At 51.3% G+C, this 23,785-nt stretch overlaps 2 protein-coding genes and 1 long non-coding RNA gene across 17 annotated transcripts in view; 1 reads left to right on the plus strand and 2 right to left on the minus strand.

Moving 5' to 3' along the window:
• On the minus strand, window positions 1–4,114 carry LOC147996477 (uncharacterized). 2 transcript variants are annotated; one of them, XR_015676721.1, is made up of 3 exons: window positions 3,917–4,114; window positions 2,063–2,721; window positions 1–1,539 (listed from the first exon to the last, which is right to left on the minus strand). It is a non-coding gene; the product is annotated as an uncharacterized LOC147996477 (long non-coding RNA). The 2 variants fall into 2 exon arrangements; XR_015676720.1 differs by lacking the exon at window positions 3,917–4,114 and having other exon boundaries at window positions 2,063–3,693.
• Window positions 1,967–8,105, plus strand: Rhoc (ras homolog family member C). Of its 2 annotated transcripts, none has more exons than XM_087620128.1 (5): window positions 1,967–2,016; window positions 5,413–5,576; window positions 6,044–6,164; window positions 6,411–6,541; window positions 7,511–8,105. In XM_087620128.1, the coding sequence occupies exons 2-5, from the start codon at window positions 5,421–5,423 to the stop codon at window positions 7,682–7,684; spliced, it is 582 nt and encodes a 193-aa protein (XP_087476254.1). In that variant the 5' UTR covers window positions 1,967–2,016; window positions 5,413–5,420; the 3' UTR covers window positions 7,685–8,105. The 2 variants fall into 2 exon arrangements, with proteins under 2 accessions (XP_087476254.1, NP_001099931.1); NM_001106461.1 differs by lacking the exon at window positions 1,967–2,016 and adding an exon at window positions 2,054–2,309.
• Window positions 7,182–23,785, minus strand: part of Mov10 (Mov10 RNA helicase) — a 22,731-nt gene continuing 6,127 nt past the window's right edge. For 4 of the 13 annotated variants that reach the window (NM_001393810.1, XM_087624664.1, XM_087624599.1 and 1 more), the window contains 19 exons: window positions 18,122–18,325; window positions 17,632–17,867; window positions 17,256–17,517; window positions 16,106–16,240; window positions 15,704–15,872; window positions 14,743–14,897; window positions 14,315–14,491; window positions 14,046–14,193; window positions 13,601–13,759; window positions 13,312–13,415; window positions 13,050–13,147; window positions 12,745–12,961; window positions 10,977–11,094; window positions 10,633–10,824; window positions 10,428–10,502; window positions 9,505–9,630; window positions 9,339–9,427; window positions 8,977–9,098; window positions 8,482–8,897 (listed from right to left, as the gene is read on the minus strand). In NM_001393810.1, the coding sequence (NP_001380739.1) occupies window positions 8,806–8,897; window positions 8,977–9,098; window positions 9,339–9,427; window positions 9,505–9,630; window positions 10,428–10,502; window positions 10,633–10,824; window positions 10,977–11,094; window positions 12,745–12,961; window positions 13,050–13,147; window positions 13,312–13,415; window positions 13,601–13,759; window positions 14,046–14,193; window positions 14,315–14,491; window positions 14,743–14,897; window positions 15,704–15,872; window positions 16,106–16,240; window positions 17,256–17,517; window positions 17,632–17,867; window positions 18,122–18,325 (2,878 nt within the window). In that variant the 3' untranslated portion in view covers window positions 8,482–8,805. Of the gene's footprint in view, window positions 7,590–8,135; window positions 8,898–8,976; window positions 9,099–9,338; window positions 9,428–9,504; window positions 9,631–10,427; window positions 10,503–10,632; window positions 10,825–10,976; window positions 11,095–12,744; window positions 12,962–13,049; window positions 13,148–13,311; window positions 13,416–13,600; window positions 13,760–14,045; window positions 14,194–14,314; window positions 14,492–14,742; window positions 14,898–15,703; window positions 15,873–16,105; window positions 16,241–17,255; window positions 17,518–17,631; window positions 17,868–18,121; window positions 18,844–19,805; window positions 19,882–20,044; window positions 20,186–23,785 lie in introns of those variants that run through there. The other 9 variants (XR_015663741.1, XR_015663738.1, XR_015663750.1 and 6 more) reach the window with 5 other exon arrangements.

Raw genomic sequence — 23,785 nt, forward strand, 5'->3', positions numbered from 1 at the left:
TTTTTTTTTTAAAAAGATTTATTTATTATATATGAGTACACTGTATCTGTCTTAGATACACCAGAAAAGGGCATCAGATCCCATTACAGAGGGTTGTGAGCTTGCTGGGAGTTGAACTCAGGACCTCTGGAAGAGCAGTCAGTGCTCTTAACTGCTGAGCCATCTCTCCAGCCCAAGCTGGGCCTCTTAAGTCTGAGTGTTTTGACTCCCAAACACTCCTCCAAGCTTCCACGCCTCAGTAAAGTGTAGATAACAACACTGTCTTGTAAGAACTAAACATGGAGTGGGCAGGGCGGGCAAGGTTCATGAAATAAAGCTTCAAGAACTGTTAGCTATGTTCAACTGTGTTCTTCATTCGGACTGTGAGTTTGTTTGTTTACTTTTATTTATGTTTTGTTCAAGATAGGGTTTCTTTATGTAGTCTGGGCTGTCATAAAACTAGCTCTGTAGACCAGGGTGGCTTCAAACTCAGCTATCCTCCTGCTTCTGTCTCCTGAGTGCTGGGACTAAAGGCATGCACCATCACTGCCTGGCTAGACTGTACGTTTTCAGAAGGCAGAGTTTCATAGCTAGCTTAGTTAGTACATAGCTTTCAGTTCACATCCAACCACTGTTTACTGTATGAATTCAGAGTCCTGGAGGCCAAAGTGCCCTTCACCTCAGTTATCTGATTTATCAAATGTATGTATGATCTGTGCTTCCAATCCTGAGTGAATGTTTAGGTATGTGTCTGCCTGGGTTTGAGACAGTTTCACTCCACAGCCTATGTTGGCCTGGAATTTGTGGCAACTCTGCTCCCTCGGGAGTGCTGAGATTACAGGCATGAACCACCCGCCCAGCTGTACCTGCAGTAGACTCCATGCATTTATTCTGGCAAATCTTTGTTGAAACCTATGATGAGCAGAGGTTGGTTGGATGGTGCAGGGAGCAGGTTGGAGCGGGAGCATGGCAGGCAGCATGGAGCCAGCACATGCCTGGGTGTCCCACAGGCCTGACTGTAAATTTGACTGACTGATAAGAGTTTTTGCTACAGGGTCTCAATGTAGCCCAGGACGGCCTGCAACTAACTCCTAGAGATCCACCTGCCTTAGCTTCTTGTGTGTCACCATAGCTCACCTCACTATAAATTCCTGCTGTCACAAATCGTGACACATCTCTGGGCTTCACTTTCTTTACAGGCAAAAGGGAACTGGTGAACTTATTCCAGAGTAGAGACCTGTGTGTGTATAAAGTATCCAGCACTAGCAGTAGACTTCCTTATACACCCACTTCTTTAGCCCTTTATAAGGAAGGAGATATATGATCAGGTAAGTAACACGTCAGACTGGGATCAACAACACAACAATACAATAGGAGTATGAGGTCAGTTTCCAGTCGAGGACACAGAAGCACTTCCAGGAGTGTGCTGTTAACAGGACGTAGGGAAATTCCCGGTGAAGGAAGGAAGGGACTTGTAAGGCGATGGTAGTTGGGGACTGTAGATCACAAAAGGCCTCCAAGGCTCCGGTTAGCGTCACGTTGCATTTACTGCAGTGATTCCTGGAGAAGAGAGTGGGCAGCTTCTGCATAACCCGTCCCCTCGGTTACGGCTAGGGGGTAGGAGATACTGGAACGTCGAGGGCTGCTTGGCCACGGGAGGGCAGCAGTGGCCCTCGCTGACCCCACCCTGGGAGTCGCTCAACTTTCCCGAAGCGGGTCCGCCCCCCCACGGGTTGGAAGTGGGGCAGAGGCCGAGTCCTCCGGGGGTCCCACCCGCCCTCTCATCACCCAGCAATCCAAACATTTCTGGACATGGTCCCTCCAGCTCCAGCCCCACGCCCCATGCCGGGTCCTGAGCCGGGGTGACCTGCGGCCACCCGGGGCCCAGAGCGGAGGCGGGCCATGCTAAGGGCCGCCCCCGTCGACCCCCCTCCCCTTGACGGACCCGCCCCGGAGCGGTGCTGGAGAGTGGGGCGGGGCTCGGGTCAGTCTCAGCCTCCGGCACCGGCCGCGCAGCTGGAGGCGGCGGAGCAGAAGGTACGGGGCCCCAGCTGGTGGGTGGCGAGGCGTCGTGGGAACTGACCTCGGAGGAGAGCACTTTCCTGCTTCCCGGATCGCTCGGGGAACGGCTCAGGAGGGGGTTCCGGGCGGGGTATGGGAGAGCGTCCTGTGCCGCGGGGCAGGCGCTCTCGCCTCCTGAGCTCTCGAACCACAGCCCAGAGCCCCTTCCCTTTCTGAGTCTTGCCTCTCCGGACCTCCCTAGCTGGGCCAGGAACACACTTGGATCTCCCTGAGCGACTCTACCCAGAAGCTCCAGTTCCGGGCGGGGAGTAAGGAACAGGGCCTCAGGCTGGCTAGGGGTGGGAGTTCTGGCCTGGGATGGGGAATGGCGGGAATAGGGGCGGGATGTGACCATTGGGGGCTGCTACTGCTTGGCGGGTCAGGACGCCGCCCTAGACGGGTTTTGGAGCTGATCTGAGCTAAGAGGTTGAGAAGACTAGGAAAGATCCTGCTCCTCTGTGGTGTATGTGGGTCTGAGAGTGAAAGGGGGAGAAAAAAAAAGAACAAAACACCCCAATCCCCAACTCTGCCTCCTACCCTTTTGGGAGTGTTAGGGGGTTGGGCAGAAAGCTGGGGCCCGGATCTTCCTTCATGGCTTTAAAGTTAAGGAAAAGGTGTTGCCCAAAGAGTGATTCTTGCCTAGATCTCAGGGGAGCAGAGTACAAAGGCCTGTTGGATCACCTGGAAAAATCAAGAGAGTATTAAGGAGGGCTAATGTCTTGTCCCAGGGAAGGTCCCAAAAGTTCCAGACCCTTCTCCGGGGCCCTGTGTGACATTTCATTGTCTCAGGGTTAGTGGGGCAGTTCCTCCGGAGCCGCCTTTCACAGGGAGTGTTAGCCAGACCATCATGCCATTTTGGCCTTGGGCCTAATGTCCTGGTTTGGCCTGAGTCCCCAATTCTTCTGGCCTAAGCAGAGCCTAGATGCAGAATCTTCTAAGCTGGGGGCTCTAACCCAGCCACGGAGTTCCGGCCTCTGCCTCCCACCGTCAGATGCCCAGTCGCCTCGCTGCTGTGGGACAGCCGTGGCACATGCATGGGGACGTGACTAGTGTTTAGTGTTGTCACGCTTCATCTACACTGCCTACCCTGGGTTGGGGTTGTCTCCGCCAGCCTGTATACAGCCTGACTGGTTGAATTAATGGGAGTAGGTGCGGGAGTTGGAAGCAATCCTGTAGGTTGGTTACCTGGGTACACCTCTCAGATCTCACTTTTGAAGGAGATAGGCAACAGAGTGAATGCCTTCTTCCCAGCCTTTTGGGGGTACTCGGGAAAACCCCTTGAGGTGGGGGGTGGGAAGTGTGTCTGCACATACTCAACTCCTATAAATTCTCTGTGACTCATGTCCTCTTCCCTCACATCCCAGTTGTGTGTGTGTGTGTGTGTGTGTGTGTGTGTGTGTGTGTGTGTGTGTGAGAGAGGAACCACGCTGGGGCCTGATGCTGAGAAGAGCCAGCCTGGGGCAGGGATACTCTGCTTCTAAAAGGCAGGCACAGGCCAGGGTTTGAGGTGGTGGCACGTAGGGAGTAAAGGAGTTCAGTGGAGCCAGACAGGATTGGGGACTGAAAGGAAAAGCCAAGTTTGGGGCCGAGATCAGGTTACTGTCCCCTTCTTAACTGCTCCCCGCCTGGTCAAGGCTCAGGCTGATCCTCACTAGTCTTTTCTTTTGAGGCTCCTCCCAGCCCGGGCTCTAGCCCCCTCCCCCACAGCCTTCTCTAAAGCTCTACTCTGGAGCTGTCTGGCACTGTCCCTCCCAGGCTGTGTAGGCCTAGGGACCTCACTAACCTGGTCAGCTCCCCTGACCAGTCCCCAACGACTTGGTCATGTGTGTTGGGGTTCAGGACAGAACACATAAACTTCGAGAAGCTGACTCCTTACCTCGAGTCACAGGGAGGTGTCTGCAGGGCCTAAGGGTCAGCTGGTCACAAGGAGGAAGGGGCTGTTCCAGAAAGTGGGTGAGGTGACTCCCAAGTGGGTTTAGCTCAGTCACAGCAGCGCTGTGATAGTTGTGTGGCTCCACAGTGTGGTCATTGTCCCCTGTCAGGAGCTGAGTGACTGAGTGTTGCAGCCAGGCCCAGGAAGGAGGGGGTGGGCACAGACTGCCTGAGCGTGAGCTGCCAGGACTGAGCCTTCTTTGTGTGACTTGAGACATTGGGGAAGGGATGGGGTAGGTCAGGAAAGCCAGCCCACCTCTTCCACTGTCCTCTGCCTTAGCCCCTCTGCTTCTGTTTTCACCTGTGTAGGCAAGGCAGCCGCAATCACAAAACCCCGATTTGAGAGCTGTCCCTGCACTTTGTCTAAACCTCACTGAGCCTCAGTTGCCTACTGATGTCAAAGTAGGGAGGCCTGGATCCCTGAGAAGGATCTTGGAGAGGCTGAGTGGACAAAGGTGCTTCCTAATCAAGCATGATTACCTGGGTTTGATTCCGGAACCCATGCAAAGGTGGACGGACTACAAAGTTGTTCTTTGACCGCCACATACATATGTACCTAGACTTCTGTTATTTTGTTTTCAAGTGGGAAGGCCACCATCTCCCTAACAGGCAACTGGAGATCTGAAGATTTTTCTCAAAATTCCTAACAAAGTTTGTGTGTGTGTCCAGGGAGAGACAAACACCTAGGGGCTCTACAAGGGCTCCTTGCTTTATCCTAACACCTGTAGTGACCAGGAAGGCATGACTGCTCTTGAGGGACAATCTATTCTACTTTGCATTTAGTGATTATTAATACTGTCAAAATCCTGGTAATAAAGCAACCAGAGCTTCCAGGGACTAAGCCACTACCCAAAGACTATACATGGACTGACCCTGGGCTCCAACCTCATAGGTAGCAATGAAAAGCCTAGTAAGGGCACCAGTGGAAGGGGAAGCCCTGGGACCTGCCAAGACTGAACCCCCAGTGAACGGGATTGTTGGGGGGAGGGCGGTAATGGGGGAGGATGGGGAGGGGAATCCCATATAGAAGGGGGGGGCTAAGGGGATGTTGGCCCGGAAACCGGGAAAGGGAATAACATCCGAAATGTAAATAAGAAATACTCAAGTTAATAAAGAAAAAATGGAAAAAAAAATCCTGGTAATAAAGAAAACTGATAGGCAAGGCAGATAAATCTAGGTCTTTAGGGGGCACACCTGCGCACTTCTCAGATGGTCTGGGTCCTGCACCCCTGATCAGTGCTAATGCATCTAGGAAGACTGTCCGGCCTTCTGCCTGCAGGATTGGTTCTTGGCAAGTTCATGCCTGGGCAAGCCCCCTTCCCTTCCTTTGCTGGATTGCTGTGGTTTTTAAGCAAGTTTGAGGGGTGGGTGGATAGAGAAGTGTATTTGGATTTACTGGCTTTTCCCCTCCTCAAATCCCCACTACCTCTTGCCTGACAGTTTCAGTCATGGCCGCAATCCGAAAGAAGCTGGTAATTGTGGGTGATGGCGCCTGCGGGAAGACCTGCCTCCTCATCGTCTTCAGCAAGGATCAGTTTCCGGAGGTCTACGTCCCTACTGTCTTTGAGAACTACATAGCAGACATCGAAGTGGATGGCAAGCAGGTGAAGGCCATGAATCGCTTGCTTTCCTGCCTGGGAACCCTGTCTCCCCAGGCACATAGGGCCCCTGGATGTCCTTTCTTACCACCCACGTGCATCTTTATTTCCCTGCTAGAACCAGCAGAAGTTAGGAAGTCAACCTGGATGTACTATCTGGTTGGACCACATACTGGCTCTGGAATCTGAGCCAAGTCCCTTTTGCCTCTGGGCTTAACCTCTCCCCACTGCAAAATGTGAACGAGGGCAAGACCTCCCCCAAAAAGGTTGCCTTAAGAACTAAAGGCCGCTTACGGTGGCAGCTCATACTGCCTAAGACCAAAGCCATCTTAGATTTTAGAAAAGTGTATCATTGGTTTTGTGACTGGTCAACCCAACCCAGCACATAGCGAGTGGTAAAAAGATCTTCAGAGGGCCTCAAGGTGGTATGGTTGGGGCCCTCAGGCTCGCTACTCAATAGCCCTGTGTGTCAGGTGGAGCTGGCTCTGTGGGACACAGCAGGGCAAGAAGACTACGATCGCCTGCGGCCTCTCTCCTACCCGGACACTGACGTCATCCTTATGTGTTTCTCCATTGACAGTCCTGACAGCCTGGGTAAGGCTTTGGAGGGACCGAGAGCATTTGGTACTTGCCATCTTCAGAGGCTGTGGAGGAGTCTTGGGAGCTTGTAGGTCCTGCAAGTCTCCTTTGTTATGGAGACAGTAGCCCTTGGGGTGGGGTGGGGTATCCACTGAAGGGGCTTTGAGCAATGCGAGGTACTGCCTGTCCAGTAGACTCCATGACTGCTACGGAAGACCAGGCTAAGTGGGCACATGTACACGGTTTGGGGTATCTTTGCAGAAAACATTCCTGAGAAGTGGACCCCGGAGGTGAAGCACTTCTGTCCCAATGTGCCCATCATCCTAGTGGGGAATAAGAAGGACCTGAGGCAAGATGAGCATACCAGGAGAGAGCTGGCCAAAATGAAACAGGTGGGTGGGGCAGCGCTGCAGGTGGTGAAAGTTCCCTGAACTTCCCGGCTAAGGTGGAAACAGCTGATAGCCAGGCACTATGATGTTCACCTCCCGTTGTCTTGTTAAGAGGGTTGGGAGGAACAACATTCAAGTAACTGAAGTGTCGGAGGACCCACATGCCCAAGGGGCTTTGGTTTTTTATGGTCGGGGCTACTAAGACAAGAACCATTATCACCCACATGTGGTGGGAGCTGTGCAGTTAGAGTGCCTGGGGAGGGGGTGTGTGTGGGTGGGGGGGGGGTGAGTGCTCAAAGACTTGCTAAATGACTCTAGCCAGTGGACTGTTTATTTAGAGGAAGGTAAAAGCTAGGTTAACGGGGTTGGGGATTTAGCTCAGTGGCAAGCGCAAGCACAAGGCCCTGGGTTCGGTCCCCAGCTCTGGAAAAAAAGAAAAAAGAAAAGGTAGGTTATCTTGGCGGGGGTGGGGGGCTAATTAAGGATGGATGGAAGTATGTGAAAGTATTCCGGTAGCTATGTAGGATGGACTAGAGCAGCGATTATCATCCCGTGGCTCATGACCCCTTTGGGGTTGCATGTTGGAGATCCTGCAGATTAGGTATTTACATCACAATTCATAGCAGTAGAAAAACTACAGTCATGAGGTAGCAACACAAATGGTTTTTATAGAGTGTGTGTGGGAATCCCCACAACATGAGGCACTGTATTAAAGGGTCGAATTAGGAAGGCTGAGGACTAGAGAGGAGGGAGGGTGGAGGTCATTTGGGCAGTAGGCACTTGTTCAGAGGAGCAATGGGTACTGTAGGGGTAAAGCTGGGTGGGAGGAGGAACAGACAGAATTCTGAAAGGGCAACCTGGGTCTTAGGTCCCCAGCCTGGAAAATGCCTGTGGTAGCTGGACCTAGGAATTCTGTAGGCCCAGTCTTTGCTCAGTTACCCCTTCTCTTGCCCCTGTATCTTGTCTTATCAGGAGCCGGTTCGATCTGAGGAAGGCCGGGACATGGCAAACAGGATCAGCGCCTTCGGCTACCTTGAGTGCTCAGCCAAGACTAAGGAAGGGGTGCGGGAGGTATTTGAGATGGCCACTCGGGCTGGCCTACAGGTCCGGAAGAATAAGCGCCGGAGGGGCTGTCCCATTCTCTGAATTCCCCAAAGCCTCCTTAACCCTCCCACTCTTCCCTTCACAGGGGTACAGACCCCCCTCCCCCCATTTCATCCTTGTAGGATTTCATGCTGCCAGTTTCTTTTTTGGTTCCTTTCTGCCCTGGACTGCATGAGTTTCCCCAGCCCCAAGTGGGGGCTGCTAGGCCCCTTCTCCCTGCCTCTGGGAACTAGGTTGGTGCCCTGCCCTTCTTTTGCAGGGCTCCTCCTCCTGATGAGGTCCAGGGGTGGGGTTCTTAGTCCGTTTGGCCTTCCCCATATTACACACCAGCACTTTATATATTTTTGGCTCACAGGAGGAGTCTAGGATAGGGACTGGGGTTTCTGCTTTGGGTAGTAGCCTTGTATTTGACTTTACTTGGTGGGAGGGCAGGACATGAATAAAGGTCAAAGGTTGCACCATGTGTGGCAGCTTCCTGTGTTTCCTGGCCTACCTTGGCTGTGAGCCTGGAGTCCCATCTTTTTCTCTCTTCATTTCCAAGTTGCTGGCTAGGCTGGGCCCCTGTCTGGAGAGGCCGGGCTGGGGGCGGAGGCAGCAGGGGACAGGGTGGAGTCTAGAGTAAAGGATGAGGTCATGTTTGGCTGACTGCCTGGGTGGGTGAGGGGCGTGGTCTGTACCATTGGCTAAACATAGAAGTCTGTGGGTGGCTTCCTTGTCCATTGGGTTTCCTCCCCTCGAAGCAGCTGTGACGGGGCGTAGCTCTGGGCAGATACCCTCCTGGAGGGTCATCTTGGGGGCACCGGAAGCAAGACCAGGCTGATGAGACGCAAGCAAGACGCTTTTGCATAGAACAGCATGTTTTTCTTAAAGCAGTAGAGTGCTTGCCTAGCGTATTTGAGGCTCTGGGTTCAATCCCCAGTACCGCAAAGGACAGGGTTAAAAAAGCTTTCTTCCAACCCCCTTCCTCCAAGTTTTAGCAGCTTGGGTTATTTTCCCTAGCAGAGGAAGGGGTTGGTTATTTTCCCTAGCAGAGTCTGGGCTGTAAACTTCCCGGCCTTCCCGTCTCTTGCGGGGACAGGTGAGCTGGGTTCTGGGTCAGGGGTAGGCAGCAATAAGGCTTGGCTGGTGTGAGAAGGCAAGCGGGTGGGCCGGCGGCTGTGTCCTCAGAGCTCATTTCTCCACTCTGGCTCTACTTGTAAGGGCAGGCCCTCTTCACCCTCCCGCTCCTGGGGGAGACGCTGGTGACGGCGGGGCCCTAGGGAAAAAAGACATACTTGGTTATCCCGACCTCTTCCCACACTTCACCTCTCTGGCCTACCGTGGCCCATCCATACCTGAGGTAGAGGGGCTGAGTTTGCTCAGACCTTGGAGCAAGTCCTGTCCCTGCTGCAGGTCCAGTTTGGCAGGAAAGGGGCATCCGGTGTAACCCCCATTTTCTTTACAGAACTCCAGGAATCTGTGGGGTACAGCACATTGGCATGCGTGGGAAGCGGCACTGAGGAGCAGAGTCCGGAGACATGCGCTCAGCACTGCTACATCCGGGGCAGAGTTGCTCCACTCCACGTATTAATACAGGGAGGGCACTGTGCACACCAAGAGATCTGAGGACTGAGGGAGTAGCAGGCCAGTGCTTAGTAAGGACACACCTGCCCTAGGCTGGGGCTCTAAGAGCAACTATGGGGGTTGGAGTGCTTACGTTTTCCAGTCCGGGTCGTGGCCTAGGAGGAGGGGGTTGCCCACTACAATGAGCAGAGCCTTGGCCCGGGTCACAGCAACATTGAACCTCTGGAAGGAAGAAGTGGTGATGTCATGGAAGGGACAGGCCCTGTGGAAGGACTCTCGCCACCCACAAGCCTTCAAACCTTGGGGTTCTTGAGGAAACCGAGGTTAAAATCTAGATCCAGCTGTACAAAACTCTGGCTGCTTCGGACGGTAGAGATGAGGATGACACTGCGTTCTTGCCCTTGGAATTCTTCCACAGAGCCCACCTAGAAGAGCACAGAGGCAGGGCTTTAGATCAGGTAGGCCCAAGAGGAACCGTGGCGACAGACCTGCTCTCGGGGACAAAGCTGCCAGGAAGGACAGATGGGTCACTGGGTACTTGGAGATGAGTAAGATGGCCGCAGAGCGTGGACGAGGACGGGAGGCCTGAAGGACAGAGCCAGTTAGAGGGTGGGGACCTGGAAACTGTTGAGAGCAAAGCGAGTGGCACTGCAAAGAATGCACTGAGTAGAGTTCTCATCCCTGGAGTAGCCACCAATTTGGTCAGAATTTCCCAGGAAGAAGCCTGTAAATCAGAAATCAGAGGTTTTCAACCTTGGCTCCACACATCAGAATCACCTGTGGATCTTTTAAAAAACCAAAACAGTAACAAAAACCCCACCCCGAGTGCCCTGGCTGTGCCTCCAGACGGTTATGCTAATTGGCTGGGTGGGACCCCAGAAGTGGCATTATTAAACTTCTCTAAGTGATTGTAATCTGAATCGGTGTTGAGTCACTTCTCCGGAACAGTTAAACTAAGGAGGGGGCTTCGGGATGTTATCACATGACAGGCATTATCACATGACAGGCAGGGTTGGTCTTGGGAGTTTGGACTTCATCCTTAGGCCAGAGGCCACACACCTGACTGATAATAAGACAGACACGGATGTTTGTTAAAGAGGCAGGCTGCCAGGTTCCACCTCAGAACCATGTGCGGGAAACCCCAGTTCCATTTTGAGGAAACATGGTGGGACAGGACACAACCCAGGCCGAGATAAGGGGCTTGAGAAGGAGTTAATGTTACCTTCAAGTCTTTGATGTCATCCAGTCCTCGAAGTTCTCGGTCAAGTTTTGTGATGCAGTAACGGATTTTTTCTACCTGGAGGGAGAGATAGGTGTCCTTCTCTCATGCTATCACCCTCTCACACAAGAGGGAGGCAGAGGCAGGCAGCTGGCCAGGGTGCTGGCGGGCAAAGAGGGAAGTCCTAGCCTTGGACTGAGGGCCTGACCTGCTTCCGGTACGGGGAGATGACGCCCACACTTCGGGGGCTCAGGCGGGCTTTACCCTTCTTGGAGGAAGGGGCGAGGAGCTGTCTGAGGTATGACGTCACTGTAGCAGCCTCTTCAGGGTTGAAGAAGGATGGGCTATTGCCCTCTCTCTCATCTTTGCCCATTACACCATGGAAGATGATGGGGAAGCCCTGGACAGCATGAGATGAGAGGAAAACCTCAGGCTCATCTCCCTGCCTCCCACCCTCCAACCCAGCTGGGAAATCAGGGGTTCCAGGCCATAAGAACAAAGGGAGGGCTCTGTGCCTTCAGGAGGAGGGAGCCCTGCCCTGCTGGGCCTCACCTGTTGAGGTAGCCCCTCCCAACGGCAGAACCGTTCTCGATCCACCACATCTGCGCAGGCCTGTAGCTCTCCATCATAGTACAGCTGGTTAGGGATGTCCAGGATGGTGGGATGAGACCTGGGGGCGGGGGGGGGGGGGGGCAAGATCAAAGGCCTCTTAGGGAGCTCCGCTTCATGTGCTCCCACCCCAGCCTCTGGCCCTCTGGCCATGCCCAGTAACATTCATCAGTGTCTGCTGCCAAGTGCTGCAAACCACAGGAAGCCAAGTCAAATGTGGCTCTCTAATAAGCGGCCAGGCTGAGGCTCTCACTCACCAGCTAAATTCCTTTAAAAAAAAAACCAAGGAATTAGGACTCCATCTCAGGTTTAAGTTTACCAAAGATAGCCCTGAACAAATTGTCATCTATTATCAGCACTGTTTAATTACATTACATCCCCAAACTCTTTAAGTATGGACACACAAGCATCTACAGAACCTTTACATCATTGAGTAGTGTGGGTAGTCATGCTATGCCATGGGTGTGGAGCTCAGAGGACAACCTTGTGAAGTCATTCTCTCCTTCCAAGTGGGTGGGTTCACTGGTTTGGGAAATCTGACTTGGGTTGCTAGGTACATATAGCTGTTCTTTTACTCACCCATCTCAAGTCTGCCTTTACTGAGACAGCGTCTTACTGTGTGGCCGAGTCCAGCCTTAACTCAATCCTACCGTCTCGCTCAACCTCCAAATGCTGGGATTACAGGCATGTGCAGCCACGGCCCAGTTTACATTTACCAAACTCTTTTTTCTTTTTTTTTTTCGGAGCTGGGGACCGAACCCAGGGCCTTGCGCTTGCTAGGCAAGCACTCTACCACTGAGCTAAATCCCCAACCCCTTACCAAACTCTTATAAGATTTTTATTATTTTAAATTATGTGTATGTATGGGTGTGTCTCTGTGTGTCTGTGTGCATGTGACCAAGGAGGCCAAAGGTGTCAGATCCTCCAGAGGCTGGAGTTAGAGGAGGCTAAGCTGCCTGACATGGGTGCCAAACACAGGTTCTCTGTAAGACTTTAGGTTTTTTCTTTTAAAGATTTATTTTATTTTATTTAATATATATTAGTACGCTGTGGCTGTCAGACCCACCTGAAGAGGGCATTGGATCCCATTACAGATGGTCGTGAGTCACCATGAGGTTGCTGGGAATTGAACTCAAGTCCTCTGGAAGAGCAGTTGGTGCTCTTAACCTCTGAACCATCTCTCTAGCCCCCCTGTCTGAACTCCCCTACTAGAAGTATGTAAGACAGTGAGGGTGGTATACACCTGCAAACCTAGCTACTCAGGGGCTAAGGCAGGACTGCTTGAGCCAAGAGTTAAGATCAGCATAGGCAATACAAACAGAGCCTGTCTCAAAGGGAAGAGAGAGTTGGGGGTGTATATCAGACACTTGAAAGCAACGTGCAAAGGTCCTGAGCTCATGTCCTAGCACCAATCAAAAGATAACAACCACACATGTATAGGCCTCAGTCATACGTGGAATTCAACCAACAATGCCTTTAAGGAAAACTGTATGCTCCTGCCTTGCTTATTTCTTGTTGGACTGCAGAGAAACTTAAATTCATCCAGCTGCTTTCTGCTCTGATGAACTTTAATGTGCATAAACCACTGGTCCAAAAACCTGCCAAGTCCCAAGACAAGTAGCTATAAAGGGGGCCACAAAGAGACCCCCTTTTCCAGCTAACAGCCACAGTGATGACGTGAGATGAGCGGCAGAGGAGGGGACAGGGATACCTGTAGTTACGGAGCAGTTTGGTGATGAACTGGGGGTCATAGCCATTGGGACCCTTCTTATACAAGGAGTTGTAGGTGAGCAGGCGCTCTAGCAGAGAGTAGCCGAGTCCATGCTTCTGGGCTAGCGGTGACCGAAGCACAGGCCCCAGCTGCCGAGGGTCTCCTGCCAGCACCAGCTGCCCTCCAGGATTGCCTGTTTCCTTGACATCCATCAGTCCTGGGAGGCAGGGGGAGAAAAGTTAAATGGTGGGGTTACCAAATCAGCGTGGGCCACTGGACTTGTAACCCATCCCGAGCCCCCTCACCTGCTATGGCCACCAGACTCTCAGGCTCCATGCAGTGGCCAGCCTCATCGATGAAGATGTGTGTGAAGTGATCGATGGGAAACTGGGCTGACACCAACCTGGGAGTGTCAGGCCAAGCAGGGGGTCATTCCCAGGTACCCAACTACCAAACCTGAACTCTGGCCCTTCAGTTCACCCTGCCCTCAGGAACCCTTCCTCTCCCTAGTCCTATACCTCATTACCCTTCCTGGCACTTCAGACACCAATTCTATACACTCCTTACCTGCTGGCAGTGATGAGGGTGGTAATCAAGACCCGATACTGCTGCAGATGCTTCTTGGCAGGATACACATACTCTCCCTTCTTAGGATCCCAGTTACAGCAGGTCTGTCGGTTACGAAAGTATTGGAAATCAGCTTGATTCTTCCCCTTTTCCCGGCTCCCCTTAGCTCTGGACCACTTATTTACCTGCCTCCCTCCTACCCACCCAAAGTCACACAGCAAGTCTTCAAGTGCTCTGAGGACCTCCCAGGCATCCATCGTCCCTTGGTCCTCTGTAGTTCCTTATATACCTTAATGTCCTCCGGTACCATTCGGATGTCCCTGCTGGGGGCCAGGAGGCGATAGATGGAGCTGGGCAGGTGGACCCGGAGCCGCTGACACAGGAGGTCAGCCCCTGAGTTGGATGGAGTGCAGGCCAGGATGTGGGCTTTGGGCAAGTGCTTCACTACCTGAGACAAAAAGACAGTCTGGGCAGACGTGCTCTGTGGCAGGGAACGCGGACTGCATTTGCCTCCCAGACGCCTGCTAGTCCAGATGACAACTTGGTGCTGGATATCGGTCAGTTCAGGTCTGCGACACTCAACAGTCATAATGACTCTAACTCCCTGCTTCCTCCTTGGGTGACTGACTGTTGACGTGCAGGAACACTCAGGGGCCTGGAGGCAACACAACGGCAGACATATGCCGGGGGCTGCCTGAGTCGGTACAGGCCTTGGGATTACACTTCAGCCTCACCTGCTTGATGGCCTCCACTAATGTGACAGTCTTGCCGGTACCTGGAGGCCCAAAGATGATGTAGGGGGCGGGCCGGGTGGTGCCCCTCACAATGTGCTTCATGGCCTGCAGCTGCTCTGGGTTTGACTCCAGACTCCGATCATACAGCCTGTCAGGCAGAGGGTCCAGGATGTGACCTTGAAGTCATCCAGCATCCCAAAGGGCTTCTGAGACTCCATTCCCAAGATCCACACCCCATGTAGCCCCAGGGCCCCTGCCCGCAGTCTCACTTGAACTTCACATCTGAGGGCAGCAGCGAGACCCCACGGGAGGCCACAGGAAAAAGCGTGGGCCATAGCACCCAGCGCCCCGTCAACTCTAGGGCACGGTGCTGGACCCGAAGGGGCTGGCGGTTGAAGGTAAAGTTCACCTTGAAGGTCAGCCCATCCACGAATCGGCTCAGGAGGCTTCCGGCAAAGAATTAAGGCAGAGAGTTGTAGTTAGGTCGAGTGGGTAGTAAGAAGTTAGGATCCTCTCTACCTTTCCACTCCTCCCCCTTTTCCAGAAGGTCCTGCAGCGTTCTCTGGGAGAGGAAGCCATTCACACAGCTTGTAAACCCTGTGTCCAGGGTCCTAGTCCTCTCTGAAAGCAAGCCCTCCTGTGCCCAGGACTTAGAAGCCTGAAGGTTGCTCTGGTGAGTGGTTCCCCTAACACTCACCTTGGAGAAAAGCTCAGCTTGACACGGTCCAGCTCCACCTTGTGCACGAAACCCTTGTAGGTGACAGGGTCCTCCTGTTGGATCTCAGAGGACAACAGGGCAAAAAGGTGGTCACCCCGTAGCACTGAGGGACGGCTCTCTGTCACACCAGGAACCTGCAGGTTATGAACAAAAAGTGAGCTTTTCCACCCAAGGAGTGACCACTGGAGGGCCTTAGCCCCAGGCTCTGGCCTCACAGGCCCAACTCATCCCAGCTCTCCTCTCCTACAAGGCAAAGCAAGGACGAGGAAAGGCCCACAGGCTGCCAGAGGCACCCAGACTAGGAATCCGAGAACCCCAGGGTAGGATTTTAGGATGCTACCACGTCCCCAGTTCAGCTAGCTGCTTCTTGGCCAGTTCAGCCTTTAGCAGCTTGGTGCAAACTCCTTGTAATAACCTTTCCCTCATCATCTTAGCTGTCTCCCTTCCCACCTACACTCCTGTGCATTCCATTCTCATGAGTGAGTTTGAGTTTGTGTGTAGGTATTCCAAATGTGAGGGCTGATGAGATGGCTTAGTGGCTAAGGGTGCCTGCGGCACCTGCGGCTAACCTGAGTTCGATCCCTGGGACCTACATGGGGGAAAGAGAAAATGAACTCCTGCAAACTGTCCTTTGACCTCTACATGTGTGCTATGTATGTTGTACACACACAAAATACAGATATTCCACTACCCATATTAACTGGGTGTGGTGGGTCATGCCTATAAACGCAGCACTAGGGTGATAGACACAGGAGAACTAGCTTGGGCTACATGGGACCCTGCCTAAAATAAAGTAGAAAGAAAACACACTGCCCTGTTTTGGCACGTTTTGGGGGTCAGGAATCTTACCCTGCTCTTTGTCCTCTGAAATAGGAACTGTTTCTGTGTGTTAGCTGGCTGGCAGGGGCCCACCCTTCCCATAGCAGGTCTGAGTCCTAACCTCCAGTGTGAGCAGCCTGGGATTCTGGTCCACAGGGTCCCAGGTCATGGGTACCGACTCCAGGTCATAGTGCCGGATGTCATGCTCCATTTGCAGCTCCTCCAGGTGCAGCAGCAGTCGGAGCTTCACCTCATAGTTCCTGGATTTCAGGGTTGTCTCCAACTGGGCCCTGGGAAGGATGGTTGAGTTGCAGCAGGATCGTGGTGGGTCAGACAACCCTCCTGCTCTGGGGTTCTAGCCTTTCACTCATATCCACACTGAACATGCTGAGGAAGCCAAGGACTGTTAAACATGCTGAGGAAGCCAAGGACTGTTCAAGGCGAACCAGTTAGTGAGCACGGACAGGGAGAAACCAGCAGAGAGAGGAAGACAAGGGAGCGTCACACAAGTGCTGGCACTTACTTGATCTCAGCAACTTCCTTTGGGGACGTGAAGATACTTGGTCCCTGAAGAAGGGTAGGGAGCAGTTGTCGGAGGCGGATGGGTGGGTAATAGGTCCCCAGGGCCAAACTTAGCTCTAGTTCATAACCCTTGGCTCTGTGGGAGGAAAGAAAGCACGTCCTAAACACCGAAACCCCTCATCTTCAGATGCTGGAAATGTCCCCCTGGAGCCTGCAGGAAGCATTTCTACCATGATGTCTGTGGGATGGTCAACAGCCATCTAGGGACGCAGTACTTATGGCCCATGTAGCCGTCTGGTCCAAGGCTGGACCACTCTTATTTTTGTAAAGCCTAAGACTTGGAATATTTAAAAGAATTATTTTGTGAGCTGGGCATGGTGGCTCAGGCCAGCCAGCACTTAGCAGTGGAAAAAAATGCAAAAAGGTTCAGGAGCTGCAGGCAAGCCTGGGATACACAGCCCGACTCTCAAAAATACCCAAATTTGAAGAAACAACATCAAAGCAATATATTTGAAACGAGGAACATTCTTGTCATTCAGGGACGGCCAACTTTAACTTTTTGGTATATAATCTTTCAGACATCTTTACTTTTTTCCTGAGAAAGGTCATTATGTAGCCCAGGCTGGCTTCAAACTCCATTGGTAGCCAGGGTTGACCTTGAACTCCTACTTTTGAGTTCCTAATGGTGGAGTTACAGGTATTCATGGCCTTTTGATTGATCGTGGTGTTGGGGATATACTCTCACATGTGCTGTATGTAAATTTATGTGTGTATGTATACACACACACACACACACACACACACCCCTATATCATTAACAAAGGAAAGATATGTTAAAACTATAAAGACCTAAATACATGGTTTGCATTTATTACTCATTCTTTTAAAATGTTTATCCATGAATCTGTGTGTATGAAAAGAGTGCCAGAGCCCCTGGAAAAGGTCTCTAACATATTGCTATCTCCCAACACAGTGTAAGCATTTAAGGGTCTTCACACTACACTGGGATCTGCTAGTCTCATGCAGCTTGCTCCTCGGGTATGAAAGGGATGAGACCCAGTGGAGGGAGTGACCTGCAGATGGGGAAGGGGGCTCTGTCTCCTGGCTCAGAATTCCCAGGTGCCCATGCAGTCATTTCATTATCTACTTACCGGTCCGGCCTCTCTCCTTCCTCTATCCGGTTGGTTGAGACAGGGTTTCTAGTGAGCCGAGGGGGGCGTTTGAAGGGAGTTGTGGGTTTCAACTGTGCAGCCAGGGGGCTGTGGGCGACAGCAGCCAGGAAGCGGGCAATGTAGAAGGTTTCTGCTCCTTCTGCTCCCGACTCCCCTGGTCCCAGAAGTTCCCAGAGGACAGTGGCTGGGAAGTAACCCACAATGCTTGTCTTACAGTAGACATGAAGTTCATAGCTTTCACCTAGAAAAAGGCAGCTGAGTGAAGCAGCGACCCAACCCAGCTCCGCCATCACAAGGGAGGAGCCCACTGAACAGAGACCACCCGAGGCTTACTGCACCACAAAAGACCACTCACCTGGGCCCAGTGGGCAGGGCAGGTCCTGTTCCCCATGGTAGAAGACAAACTGGGGTGTCCAGCACAGTGGGAACAGATGAGTGAGGGTGACAGGCTTGGTCCCTCCGTTCCGCAGCCGTAGGGTTAGGACCTCCTTGCGGTTCAAATCCAGGCGGATAAGGAGCTGCCCATCCCGGGCTTCATGGGGCCCCTGGACCTCCACATCCACCCCATGCTTTCCATGAAGATACTCAGCCCTGGGGAGAGTGGCAGTCAGGAGGGATGGGGAGGGGGGACCTTGAACTAAAACTGCCCCAGGGAATTTGGTAAAGTCAGAAGTGCTTGGGAGCCACTCGTGTGTTAATTCTCTGACTTTCTTCTTCCCATTCCCTGACTCTCTTCCTCCCTTGAGGGGGCGGGCCTTTGCCCTAGCCCAATGAAAGCTGTTTTTTAAGCCCCATACCCTTACCCTTACCCTCTCTGCCCACCCACAGGGCCTCCCCTCACATACCTGTCATGGAAGATTCTGGCCAGCAGGGATCTGTGCTGTTTGCTGATGCTCGACCCTGGCTTTATCCGCCGCTTTTCTGGTAGTTGCACATCAGCCCAGCGGTCCAGTTTGAAGAACCTGACCCGAGTCTTGGTGACGAAGGCCAGATTAGCGATCTTCATTCCGTACAGCATGGAGGAGAAGCCAGGGGCGGGGGTCCCATAGCTGCCAGAAGCAGAGGACACTGGGGAGTGAGGGAAGGCAGGGGGACTGGGGAGAGTGTGCCGGGAAGGCCTGAGGGATGCTTCGTGCAGGGATGGGACTGAGAGGCAGACTCCCGCTAGGGACAGTAGGAATCTTTAACAACTTGAAGCAAGGCATTGGGGCTTTCCAACACCAAATAATCAGCTTAAACAGCACTGCGGAGAAAACCCTAGTATCGGGCTGTTGGCTGGGAAGACTGAGGGAAGACAGAGAGAAAAACAGATTTTTTTTTTAAATGGGGATCTATTTTTGTGACATAAAAAAAAAGTTCAGTGAAAAGAGCTAAAGCTCAGGGGGAATGGCAGGGCCCAGACTGTGGGGAGGGCTGAGAAAGGGGCCAGAGAGAGCAGAGATGTCCAGAGTTTGGGCAAGGTAGCGGATCGGACAGCAGTTTCCACCGGAAGTCAAAGGGTGCAGGTGGAACCCAAGCAGGAAGGGAAAGGATCCTTCTCCCGAGACCAAATAGCCTGGCTTTGTGCCTAGAGAGGTGAAGACAGGAAAAGTGGTCAGCAGGACAGCCTCCCGACTCAGCAACGGGAGTTCAGCATACTGCACTCCACACACTTACAGAGGCACGCTAGGCGCCAGGCACTGCACTCGCAGCTGGGTGGGTCCAAGCTACCAGACCTAGAGCTAGGCCTTGAGGGCCACTCAGAAAGCACCCATATGGTTCCAGCGTGGTGATGGTGCCAACTTGCTGAGACTGCCCGGAGCAGTTCACTGAGCACTGTCTGGGGTAGGGGAAGGTCTCTGGGGGACGAGTAGGCATCCCTTAGGCAAAGGCAGCACCAGTCGAGCAAACTGATGGGTAGGTACAACGGGGCTGTGCATCCCAGCTACTTCAGCTGGGCCACCGAGCTCAGAGCTAAGAGTGCGATCTAGCATTTGTGAGGTTTGGGGTTCAACCCTTAGCACCAAAAACCAAAAAACTACCCAACCCAAACCAACCCCTACCCTCCCCCCCCCAAAAAAAAAGACAAATAAGATGGGATTGAAGACCTGGCTTAAAGGGCCACCGTGAGGCTCACTTGAGGAACTGATAAGGCTGGAAACCATTTAGTCCAGTGCTTGGCACAAAGCAGACCTCAGTAAGGGAGAGTGATGGTTAGTGTCTCACACACACAGTTGGTTTGTACTACAGTGAAACGTTCGAAGACAGGGATAACAGGAGGTGGCAGAGATGGGCAGAACCAGATAGTTTTCATGGCAGGTCACAGAACCTGGACTTGACCTTGACTTCTCGAAGCCCCTTACTTCCCTTTTTGGTACCCAGGAGACTGAGGATGGTCCCAAATGCATGACGTATTTGATGAAGGAAGTCAAGAGCTGGAGGAGTGATAACCTCCCTCTGTGCTTGTTGGGACTGTTGGGTTGTTACAGCCTAGTCTAGCAGCTGCGTGCTGATCTTTAGTAATCCATCTCGGGCTGAATCAGCACTTACTGTAAGGCACACAGTAAGGTCCTTGTGGACATCTCCCTGGGCCGCATACTTGTTTCTCTGCCTCTCTCCTTCATCCCTAGAAAGGAGGGCAGTACAATTCACAACACTAAAGAGGCTACAGTTTCTTCTAAAGGGATGGTAAGTCATTGGAAAGCATGAGGAGAAATGCTTGGTCAACATTAGCTGCTATTGTTAGTGTCTGTATTAGTAGGAAGAGGGGAGGAGCAGTAACGACTTACTTTCAGCCCTTGTCAGAGGCTACCCTGTGGTTACAGAACCACTGCAGTTGGTGGGTTTTAAGCAGGGGAGTGGCAAGATCCTATGTGCGTTTCAGATCGCTCAGGCACCAGGATTGGAGGATGGATATGCTGGAGGCAAGACTGTAGTAGGGAGACCAGTTAGAAGAAAGCCACTGCAGTTGTCCGGTTAAAAGAAACCAAAGGCCTGAATAAATAAGGCAGTGATAGAGACAGGAGGGGGCAGATACGATCATATTCAGAATGCAAAGGAGCAGGATTTGGTGACTGACAGGAGGAAGAAAAGAGTGGAAAGGGGGAGACATCTAGAATACCCAAATCAAGGACTTTGGTTCTGGGACTGTTGCCAAGGAAGTAGAAGGTGGGTAGCCAGATGGACTGTCACATTTGCATTGGACACATTGGGTTTGAGAGGCCTGCAGCCCAAAGGCAGCTCTGGATATATGAAGCTCACAGCAAAGTCAAGGTCAGAATTTAATAATAATACTAGGGAGTCCCTTGATAGGAGTTACAAACCAAGGACCCACGCTTGGGACCTCCCCTGAGAGTTCTAGTAGTCTTCGAACCGCCAAGGTCAGCATAGGCTGGGGAGGAAGGGAAGATAGAGAAGCCCCCCAAGAGGGAGAAGAGAGCCTGGTAGAACCAGGCCTGGTAGCTCACACCCATAATCCCAGCAGAGGCTGAAGAGCACTCCAAATCCAAGTTTAGCCTAGTCTGTGTAATAGGCTTCAGACTAGGCTGAGTGTTGTACCACACAACTTTAATCCCAGCACTTGTGAGGCAGAGACATGTGGATCTCTGTGAGTCTGAGGCCAGCCTGACCTACCTAGTGAGTTCCAGGACAGTTAAAGCTACACATCGGAAACAAACAACAAAGAAAGCAGAAGGCTGGTGGAACTGGCTGGAAGTCAAAATGCTCGCTGCCCATCCTGACAGCCTGAGTTTATCCCTCATATACACATGAGGGAAGGAAAGAGCTGACTCCCCGAGGCTGTCCTATGATGTCTACACAAGTACACACTAAGTAAATATAACTTAAAGAGGAACGGAAATCGGACATTCACAATGAAAAGAATGATGGAAAAGGACAGAAGATCTGGTGCTGTGTATGTAAACTTACTCAGGTGTGAGTATGCATGCAGACGGAGAAACGAAAAGTATCCACAGGAAGTGTTAGGACATTTAAGCGAACCAGCATTGGACATGCAGTGTGAAAGGCCTTCACTCCAAACTCTTTTGCTAACCTAGAATGCACATCCAATTCTTACTTGATAAGCACTCCTAACTCTGCACACACACACACACACACACACACACACACACACACACACACACACACACACACAGAGGCATTATTCTGTGACAATGCTTTATGGTGTTATCTTCCTCCTGAATAGCGGCAGAAAGTACCACAGCTTTAATTTAAATAGTGTAGTCAGTTCTCCCCCAACAGAAGCAGGCTGCACACAGCTCTCGATGCTACAACAACCACACCCACAAAACAAACAAACACCCTTGTACTTTTAAACAAGACACAGTCTTGGAAGTAGACTTTCTGGGAGGGCCAAAGAGAGCAAATAAACTTGTACAACATAGGAAAAAAGGTAATTTTCATTTGGAGAGAGAGGCTGGCCTCCAACTCACGATCCTACTGTCTCATCCTTTCAAATGCTGGATTTACAGGCATAAGCCACCATACCTAGCACAATAGAATCCTCAAAATTGCTTCCTAAACCAGCTGTATGAATTTATGTTCTTACTAGTACGAGTTTCAAAATGCCCTTTCCCTAGGCCCTGACATTGGAAAAATTCAACCATTTACATTTTTTACATTGTTTTTAAAAAAATTATTTCGAGATTGGATCTGGAGCTCAGGCTAGACTTAAAAGGCCTGATCCTCCTGCCACCACCGAGCATGTGACACCATGCCTGGCTAGTTTAAAAATTTTTTTTTTTTGGTTCTTTTTTTTTTTCGGAGCTGGGGACCGAACCCAGGGCCTTGTGCTTCCTAGGCAAGCGCTCCACCACTGAGCTAAATCCCCAACCCTAAAATTTTTTATAAAGTATCTTATTTAAAATTCCATTTCCTTGGTCAGTCAGATAGCTGACAGGGTCTCACAGCATAGCTCTGATGGGCCTTGAACTTGCACATATTCTCAAGTGACGAGACTGCATCATACATGAACTTCAACCTTTGTGTCTTCTGTATTGCCTCTAACATCTGCCCAGTCATATCTGTTGTCATTTTTCTCTAGGCTGTTACTGTTGTTGACTATACATCTGTCTTTGAATCTCTCCTCCCATACCCGGTCAATGTCCTACGGTAGGTGGGGTCACCAAACACAGCTCCAACCACTAACAACTCCAAGTTGCACAAACCCAGCTAACCCTTAGGTCCATCGCACTAATTGTAGTTACAACAGGGCAAGTGCAGCAACATCCCCTCTACCAGCAGCACCCTTTTCCAAGTACTTACTGGGTGCTGTGCTAAGTACCCAGGTGTATGACTTGGCCATTTCCCACAATCCTTTGTGACTGTAGTCAGTACCTGCGTCACCCAGCCACAGGAATTTCAGCCACTCCCATCATTGCTCCTCAGCAGGCTTTCCTGACTATTCTGATATCCTTAGTCTCCACCACCCTGCCCCTGGCCTCTGTTGTTTGTTTCTCTAATGACAGTTAATCCAATAAAAAAAAAAAAAAAAAAAAAAAAGAAAGAAAGAAAGAAAGAAGGAAAAAAGCCAAAGCCAGCCCAACCCAGTATCAGATTTGGAAGTGATCTTAAGGAACATCTAGTTTTACTAACTCAGGTGCAGCTCCCATTAATGGGTCAAAACCAGGCTTGACTTTGCCTTTGAGGACTTTTGAGACAAGGCCTAGCTGTATAGCCTTAAGTCTTTGTTCTTTCTGCATCGACCTCCCAACCACTGGAATTACAGACATGAGCGGTCATGCAAGGCATCTCAGTATTTTGAGAGCTGAGGCAGACTGTTGCCAGTTTGAGTCCAACCTCCTTTACACAGACCTAAACTTTCTCTTTCACAAGAGCACACACACGCACGCACGCACGCACGCAAGCACATGCGCACACAAAAGAGTCAATGATAGAGCAGAGGATATAGCTACTGTTCCAGCTAGACAGTTTAGTTATGTTTTTAGAGACAGGGTCTCTCTGTGTAGCCCTGGCTATCCTGGACAGGCTGGCCTTGAACTCAGAGATTAAAGGCATGTGCCACCACTGCCTGCTGAGGTTTTTTTTTTTTTTTTTTTTTTTTAAATGCAGACAGAGTTTTGTGAAGGCTGCGTACAGAACTAGGGCACCAAATGCAGTATGGTTTATACTAGGAATAGAGGGAAAGACACCAAACCGCACTCCATGCAAGAAGCCAAGGGTATTTTCTTTCTTTCTTGGTTCAGTTTGCCTTTTTTTTCTTTTTTTCTTTTTTTTTCGGAGCTGGGGACCGAACCCAGGGCCTTGCACTTGCTAGGCAAGCGCTCTACCACTGAGCTAAATCCCCAACCCCTGCCTTTATTTTTAAAAATTTCTTAAATTATTTTGTTTTACATTCCAGATGTTGCCCCTCTTCGTGGTTTCCCCTCCCAGAGTTCCTCACCCCATCACTGAGAGGATGCTCTGACCCGTAGTTTATTTCTAAAACTTTTATTAAGTCAGTCTATTTTATTTTGTTGATTTGCTTTTGATTTTTTTTTAAAAAGGCTTAT

Source organism: Rattus norvegicus, chromosome 2 (assembly GCF_021556685.1).
Source record: "Rattus norvegicus strain SHRSP/BbbUtx chromosome 2, alternate assembly SHRSP_T2T, whole genome shotgun sequence".
Lineage (NCBI taxonomy): Eukaryota > Metazoa > Chordata > Mammalia > Rodentia > Muridae > Rattus > Rattus norvegicus.